The sequence below is a fragment of the Scardinius erythrophthalmus genome (genome assembly GCF_964197995.2).
Source record: "Scardinius erythrophthalmus genome assembly, chromosome: 12".
Taxonomy (NCBI): domain Eukaryota; kingdom Metazoa; phylum Chordata; class Actinopteri; order Cypriniformes; family Leuciscidae; genus Scardinius; species Scardinius erythrophthalmus.
The window spans coordinates 10,618,529-10,627,508 of NC_138232.1; the positions used below are offsets into that span (position 1 = coordinate 10,618,529).

Below are 8,980 nucleotides of genomic sequence, written 5' to 3' on the forward strand. Positions count from 1 at the left end.
TACTATGGTAGGAATTCTGAGAAAACGTCAGACAAAGAACTAAACATTAAACAAAAAAACTGGTAGAACTTGTAGTAAAGTATTTCTGCCTTCACATATAAATATAGTTTTTTTATATTAGTCTATATAGAATATAGTTTTTTTCTTTCATCATTAAATCCCCTAATGGTTTTGTGTCTTGCAATACTATCCAACAAGGTTAAAAAATAGATGGTGTCTTTATCTAACAATGAACTCAGTGTTAAATAAAACAATTAATTGGCACCAGCATGACCAAAAACTTTGCTGTGAAAAGCAATCAGGAGTGAAAAACTCTGCAATATAGTAAACACTGAATATTATATATAATATATATATATATATATATATATATATATATATATATATATATATATATATATATATATATATATATATATATATATATATATATATATATATATATATATATATATATATATATATTTATTTATTTATTTATTTATATATATATTTTTTTCTAACATATTTCAATTAAATCTTTCAATTAAATCTCTGGTTCATGGGTCACCCAAAGTAATTCTTTTAACTGATTTTTAAGGAACAAAATAGTCATTCCAAATCTGTATATGATTTTCTTTTCTTCTGTGTATCACAAAAGTAAATGTTTAGAAGAATGTCCAAGCTGCTCTTTTTTCATACAACAAAACAGACAGTAACCAGGGGCTGTTAAACTCCAAAAGGAGCTTGTGCAAATGTAATCTTTGTGGACATTAGACACATGAGAACCAACAGCATTTGTCATAAATGTTGAATCTGGAGTGATGCATCTCAAGGCACCAATGTCTGCGATCACGAATGTGATTTTAGGGTGAAAGATTTTAAACAAAGAGAAAGCTCTCTTATGGCTATAGAAGAATTATAGTGTGTGACTCATGTTGACAACCTTCCTGCTGGTTTTATGTTGCTTTTTGTCCTTTTTGGGGCTTAGAAGTACAAATCACCATCCACTTTCCAAGAGCAGCTTTAACGTTCGATATTCTGGCCAATCATTTTGTTGTGTGTTTCACAGAAAAAAAAAATCAAACAGTTAGAACATAAATTACATTTTTTAATAATTTTACAGTAACTAACTATTCCTTTTAAAGTGCCCATATTATGCTTTTTGAAATATTATCCTTTCATGCAGTGTTATAACTGTTTGTAAATGTAAAATGTCTGCAAAGTTTAAAGATCAAACAGCATGACAAATAAACTTATTGTCTCCTAAAAGAAAGAATCGATTTTGAACTCCTGAAATGAGTCGTCAGCAATTTCAATCTCACTTCCTTGTTACATACCTACGTAACATTGTAACACATTTACATAATGCCAGCCTATGGTCTTCATTGGCTGCCCGTAAACGACGTCTACTTTGACCCGCCTCAAACACTGTGGTTAACTGAAGTTGTAGCATGCACTTCAGAAGAATAAGGACTCGCACTGGAATTAATAAACCGACGCCATTGTTCTTATCACTGAGTGCATTTACATGTTCTTAACCTGATTATGTTTAATAAGCCAATAATGCATGTGATCACGTAAACGCGTTAACCCGTTTTCCTTCATCAGAGTAAGGTCATAAACGGCTTAAGCATAAACCGATCGTCACAGCTAGATTTTTGCCCCTTAAGCCAATTTAAGCACATGTAAACACATTAACCTGCTTTCTGTCAGCTTATTGAAGTTCACATATGTGATATGTGACTGAAACGTGTTCTTGTGGATTTAAGCGCATCCAGACAGTGCAAGTGTTTTGCAGTAAGGGAGGAGGAAATATATCACACACTCAGACTCTTTATTGACCCAAAAATATTATGACAGTGCTCTCTTATAAGAAGAAGTGGTACAGTCAAAATGCTGCATCTGTAACTGCATGAGAGGATAACATATGAGCTGTAAGTTTCCAAGTTACAAAAATGTTGCAATACTCTTCTTCTGATTTTAATGCTTTATTTAACATCACAACTGACAAATGAAATACTAAGAGTCAGATACGTAAATGATTGCATTTTTACGTCACTACCAAGAAATAACATGATTTATTAATAAAGTCTTGTAGATGTGGTTTACTTACTTTTTGAGTTATTGTTTTGCGTGTAAACCTGGATAACAGATTATTTCAGTAAACGAATTTTTGTGAGTTATCAGTGTACTGGTGTGCATGTAAACATGCTCACTGTGTATCAAGTGCTGAGGAAGCCTCTGGAGCTGAAATTCAGATATGGTAATAGGCGCTTCATTTCTGACACACGCTGTAAGCGGTTGACTAATCATAACAGGCTGGGATGTCTGACCAATCAGAGCAGAGTAGGCCCTCAGAAAGGAGGGGTTTAAAGCAACACCAAGGAACTTTTCCTCTGCGGTCGCCCTACAGGTTGGAAGCAGAATTGTCCATTACCGCTGTCGTAAATAATTTAGCCTACCGCATCCTACTGTCGCACGCGCACGCACACGCACACGCTCGCTGTTTATCCAGCACCGGCTTTGGAATCTATTGTAACGCTTGCCGTAAAGCAAGTCAAATTTGTAGTTTTCTTATGTCTCATTAGAACTACAGAAACGCGACCCGATCTGGCAATCTTACATAGCGTGGATATACCAGATAAAGGACCGCAAAGCGGTGGCATAAGTGGCTTTCACCCTGTCACGACTTGATGAACCACTGAAACGATTTTGGAAACATTATTTGAAGGTAAATAATCCTACTTAGTGTTGCTTTAAAGAGACTGAAATTTCAAACTAATCATTTTCTCTCTTTGAGAAATGAGGTAATGTGCAAATTATATATTAAAAAATATATAGTTTTTTGACCTTGGATGCATGTAAACCTATTGTAGGAGAACTCCAAAACAAAATTAGGAACCTTTAAAATAGCATAATGGGGCAAAAATTAAGAAATTATGACACACAATAGTGTAATCTCATTTGGTCTGGATGTGATAATCTGATTGTTGAATACAAGTAAATAGTACATTTATTGAATTTGCATTTGACCCTCTTCTGTACTCATCTTGACAGCTTGAAAGGCTCCTGTGAATTTCAAAACATTAATTATGCAATTTGCATGTGCATGTGTCAGGGGCACGGTGCTTCTGTTTAATTAAGCAAGGTTCCACATGAAAAACATGCACGAGCAGGGAGTGGGAGGGCTTATGCTAATTTACTCACAGCTGCTCGTAAGGATTGTTTATCACCCTAACAGGGGATTTTACCAGCATGCATATTATGCTAGTTTTTTGCACAGTGATTGGTTTGCGATGGTTAGGTCTCTTTAGGGTCGTTTCAGGAAGCTCGTAATGAAATGCAGATTTAAATCACTTGTGTCATGGTGTGAGTTATTGCTACCTGGCTGGATTCATACGCTAGAGATGGAACTTATCAGGACAATGCGGCGATTGCTGCTCTGTTATTCACATGGTGATTTGACTGTATGCATTAATGAAGACTAAAATTGGACTAAATGTCATTACCAGTATGACATCATGAAAGAACACTGAAGTGTGTCGTTAGTATTTGCAGCCCCTGGGGTTATACAAGTTGTTATCATTTAATCACCCGCATGTGATATCTTTGTTGGAGGACTAAAATTTAAGTTGTTAATTATTAAAATTGCTAAAATTCAATCATCAAAAATAATGCAGTGTTGAAACAATATGAGAGTGAGTAATTAATGACAAAATTACCTTTTATAAATTATATAAATTATATTTTTGGTGAGCTATTCCTTTAAGAACCCCAAAAACAAAAGTAAAAACAAAACTTTGAATCCTTTAAGCCGTTAAGTGACCTGAATGCTAGTGGGCGGGGCCTATGGTGTAATGATGTATAACTATTCGTCGATGTGTAATGGAGAATTTGCAAAGAAACTTTTGTTGACTGCATTGGATCCGACAGCACAAACTGTAAGTAAATAATTTCATCTTGCTCTGGAGGCAGTCATATGCAAATGCTTTTGCCTGTAAGACGTCACAGATCCTGCAATATCAAAACGAGACATTTTTGGAGCTTGATTAAATAAATGCTTTGTTTATAATAGGGAGGATGTTTTAAGCTATGAAACTTGCAGGATTTTCTAATAGTGCAAAGACCTCTTATATGTCAAAAGATCAAGTTTGATTTCTCATATCATGACCCCTTTAAAAGATGTGTGTGCAAATTACTCATTCTCATTTCTCGACCCTACCTCTTTCTTTCTTTTCTTTACCCTTCATCTTTTCAATCTTCATTCTTACATAATTCATAGTGACTTCAATTATTCAGAATATTTTTTTAAAGTTTCTTATCTGTTTCCAACCTCCTTTTCATACATAATGTAGGTGAAATGTTCTATTATGATTATATATGCAGCCCTTCACCAGCTCATGTCTCTGGATCTTCACTTCACATGTTTTACTTCACGACCGTTCTCTTGGGTTTACATCAACAGAGAGGTGCCAGACAGTAGGGCAGTTTGTGTTAATGTATATTTGGATCTCATTCACCAAACGCTTTACTGATTGTTACAAAGATATGTATCAAATGAGCTACATGATTTTTTTGACCACATCAAGATTATATTGTTGGTGGTGTTTTTATCCAATCAATTTAATATAGTTAATTTGCTGTAATTACAGAAAATCGAAGCGTCTCTATCAGCTAACAGAGCCCCAGCATGGGTCTGTGTCATGAGGGTTCGTCTATCATTAACAAGCCACTCTGTGTCATTCGTAGCTTGCTGCTCAAACTCCCAAAGATTGAGGATAAAGCTCATTACTATTCCAGACTACATCTCCCTTGTGTAACCACCAGATCTGGTCTTGACAAAGACTGACTATGGTCTGTGACCTTCTGAAATTGAAGATCACCAAACCAAATGTGTTACAAAAGCAAATACAGTATCAAAAAAATATTTCAGAATAATAATAATTATTATTATTATTGGTGTTTGTATTATTTTTTACTACTAATAAAAATATATCACTAAAACTAATGTAAGCTGGATTCACACACACACATATACATATATATATATATATATTTTCTGGCATTTTCAAAATTCTTGGGTACCATTTTATTTCAGATGAGGGAGGGAGGGGGGGGGGGGGGTCTGGTGATCCACATTTTAATGTTAATGGCATTTGTTCAAGAAGAGAGTGCCAGTATTATAGATCACAAGTTATGTAAATCCAAAGTATGGGACGGGCCTCTCTATGCTTGAGAGCCATGTGGCCTTCTCAAACACTGAGGGGCAAGACTCTCTTTTAACAAAAGCTACTCAAGCGAGAATCACATGCGTTTAGTGTGAAGGGATCCTTGAGTAGAGAAACAGACTTTGTAAATCCCACCGCAGATTCAGTGTGCATCACATTACACTTAATCCCAGGAATTCACCCGTTTTAAATGTTGAATATTAAAAAAACAAACTGAGTAAAATGACCAAACCCTGCTCTGCTGCATAAGGAAACTCATTTTAAATGGATGCTAACTGGTAAAGTGTTATTTAAATACTATTAGCCATTAATAATTAATGACTAATCTCCATGATTATCCACCCTTTCTCTGAAGTTTACAAATTATCCATCCTTTTCATTTTAATGGCTAGGGTCCTTTGAACCTTCACCGTCATTGTTGAGTAGCCAATCAATGAACTGCTTCTGGAACGCCCATTCAAACCAAACCTAGTTAGTTTCTAAACAAGCTCAGTCGAACAAACAACAAATATACTCTACACACACTAGAACTGTTAAAATACTTTGTGAATGGATGCATTTAGTCAAACACAAACTGGCATTGGACTCTACTGAGGTGGAAAGATTCTTGTAAATAGGAGGGAACAATATAACATCTGTGCAATGCATCTTGTTCACAACAACAGATCACCATCTAAACATCCTCACTTAATCACTATAATACTTGTCTCTACACAGGCTTTGCATACACATTGATCATAAATGTATTAATGGTCTTTGTTGCTTTCCCTTTAATACTAGATCTGCCAAAAGTAAAATTGTAAACAAAGGAGAAGAATTAACTGAGCTCGCTGGTCGCCTTGAAGTTCCACCCATCTGTGCAGAGAGGGTGACAATACAATACACCATTCTACCCTGCCAGCAACAAAAAACCCTCACCCAACCTTCTAGTTTTTCACCAAAACAATGTATGCACAAACACTTAATGTGCAGACCATTAATAGCAGGAATTTCACTGCAATAAAACACCTTTGAATATATGAAACCATTCCTGTGGTTGCACAAAACCCCATGTCAACAGAATCAAAGTTACTAAAGCTGTTATAATTGGACACATTTTAGACATGAGGAAAGGACAGATGGCTACAAAGCAGCAACTTCAGCCAGACAAACACCAAGTCAAACATTTGGGTAAAAACTGGCTGTGAGAAGTCAGAATATGACAATCAAGTCTTGATGAAAAAATGCCAAACCACTGCATGGACTTCATTGCTGTCCTATTTACAAGACACAAGAGTGTTTATCACAATTGCTACTAGCAACATCTCTTATCAAAGTAGTTATCTCCTTACGAGTCTAGCCAGAATGGCTACTTTAGTTACTTCTTAGAAAAATTGCTACTAGCAACAACCCAAATTCATTCTAGTGTCTAACAAGTACTATTATCTAATAAATAAGTACTAGTTAAGTCGATACTAACTATTGGGAAAGTTATAAACAGGAAATATAATAGGCCTACATTAATCACAAAATTATAGAATAATTACTAGCACGAATGCAATAGGCACCACAACTATTGAAAACATACAGTACTAGTTGGAAGTGAATAGTTGATATTAGAACCACAGATCCAAATGTGTTACCAGTAACAATGGACTAGTTACATCTGACTAGTGACGCCTAGAAGAAAAATAATTGGTAGTAGCCTATGTAATGGAAATAAATACTAATAATTTAGAGAATAGATAGAGGACTGGAATAAGACTACCATCATCTAATAAGTAGCTAGTTTAATAAATAGACAGGCTACTAAATTGAAAACATGGATGAATAGGCTACTAGTAGCCTAACTCTAGTAACAAAAATAGCTGCTAGTTTTAAGGGATCAATGTAAAAACAGCTTGATTTTTACACAATCGGGCAAAACAAAGTAGCCTAATCTTTGTGTATTTAGAGAAGCAGGTTATGAGTCGTATCAGTAAACATCTAAGTATCTCGCTGCAGGCCATGTGAAATAATGTTCATCTAAACTCCTCAGATCGATGCATAAAAGACATGCCAACATACCTTTCACTTGCGTTTCATACTCCGCAATGATCTCCTTGTCCTTCTTAATCCTCGTCTGAGATGACATCTTTCTTGAGGTATAAATGTAGAATCCAGTGATATGTTGAGCTTGCGCGCGAGCCCCCGACTGTCACAGTTTGCAGCTTTTCCCCCTTCTTCCTCACCAGTTACTCTCAGAAGTGTCCTTCAATGTTACATCGGCTGGTAAATCCTGATACTTTCCCCTTCAGAGAGAAGCAGCTGAAAGCACCCCGGGCACACCTGCGCTTTCTCAGATCCGATCCCTCGCGTTCAGATGAGCTGCTGCTGGGCTCGGGGAGAGGCTGCTCCTCCTTGCTCAAGATCTTCCATCTGAAGTGACTGAAGAAAATACAATTCCTATCTACAAGAAGAGGTTTGGGTATGAACGATGCGGCGTTGTGTCTGTGCCCATGCCGTTTATGTGGTCCTCAGGTCCGCATGCTCTGAAAGGAAGAGTTGAGATGGCATTATCTGAGTGTAATTGGGCTCCGTTGCATTAGAATCTCAGCGGCAAAGCAAAGAACAGAATAGCGCCCGAGCGTCGTATGTGACTCCTCCTATTGTCGAATTCACTCCCTCAACCAATCCAATCAGTTCCATATGCACCCCTCCCTGGGCTCACACACACACAAACACACACACACACACACACACACACACACACACACTCAGGGCGTTTCGTTTACACTTACATTCTCTGAAGCCAATGTATTTAGCTCAAGGTATCATTTTCCTCAGAGATGTATCAGCATGTTTGTATTTGTGTCCCATTTCTAATAACTGTTAACTAAAATATGAAGATTGAATAGGGCTGTGAGTATCAATGCTTCAGACAATGACCTGTAAGACCAGGCAATAAATGCATCACTCCCTATAAATGACAATAAACAGGTCTGTACAGTCAATCGGTCATTGTTGCAAATCAAACTCTGTCAAGGTGATCATAATTGTGTAATCCTGAAGGGGTTTATTTTGCAATAATAACCAGCAGATTGTACATTACTAAATTCATATATGGACATGAAATAGCAACTGATCTGAGTGTTTATTCTGCAATAATGACCAGATAACATGGACATAAAATATTGACTTTTAAATCTGTAGAGGCATCAAACTTAAGCAGAGCCACATAGGACACACTGGACGATGGTCATTCAGAAATATCATTCTGTCCTCTGAATGCTGCAATGGACCTATTAAAGGATTCTACAGAGATGCATCATAAAAACAACACAAAATAAGGGCTTAATACAACATGAGGGTGAAAAAAAATTATAATGCAATACCTTCAAGTTAAAAAGTGAGTGAAAGGATCTTCGGGGAAGAGATAGCCTACTATCAATCACCAGTATCTCTAATTCACTATAACATTGCATTTGTCAGTTTAGACAGAAATGTGGTTAAAAGGGTGGCAGTTACCTGGAAAATGGGGAATGGGGGTTAAGTGTTAAACCACTTAACAATCCATCCATTCCAAACTTGCCGTTCATGAGGACATTGTGAGGTCTAAAATGAAGCATGAAGGGAAGTGTTTTAAGGGAACAAACAGCACAGATGTTCAATTCACACTCAATTTTTTTATTTTTTTTATTCTGTGGGTGTTTTATAATTAGTTTGATTTGCATAATATGACAGCATGTGCTAATGCGTTTGGAAGTATTAATCTAACATCTAATTTGTTTTGCATCTATAACCTTGATGCT

The 8,980-nt window shown here is 36.3% G+C and overlaps 1 protein-coding gene across 3 annotated transcripts in view; it reads right to left on the minus strand.

The window, feature by feature from the left end:
- The window catches only part of srgap3 (SLIT-ROBO Rho GTPase activating protein 3), an 89,717-nt gene extending 81,928 nt beyond the window's left edge, over positions 1-7,789 (minus strand). Inside the window, exon 1 of one of the 3 annotated variants that reach the window (XM_081381572.1) lies at positions 7,257-7,789. In XM_081381572.1, the coding sequence (XP_081237698.1) occupies positions 7,257-7,323 (67 nt within the window). In that variant the 5' untranslated portion in view covers positions 7,324-7,789. The remainder of the gene's footprint in view (positions 1-7,256) is intronic. The other 2 variants (XM_081381574.1, XM_081381573.1) reach the window with 2 other exon arrangements.
- Positions 7,790-8,980: the final 1,191 nt, after the last annotated feature.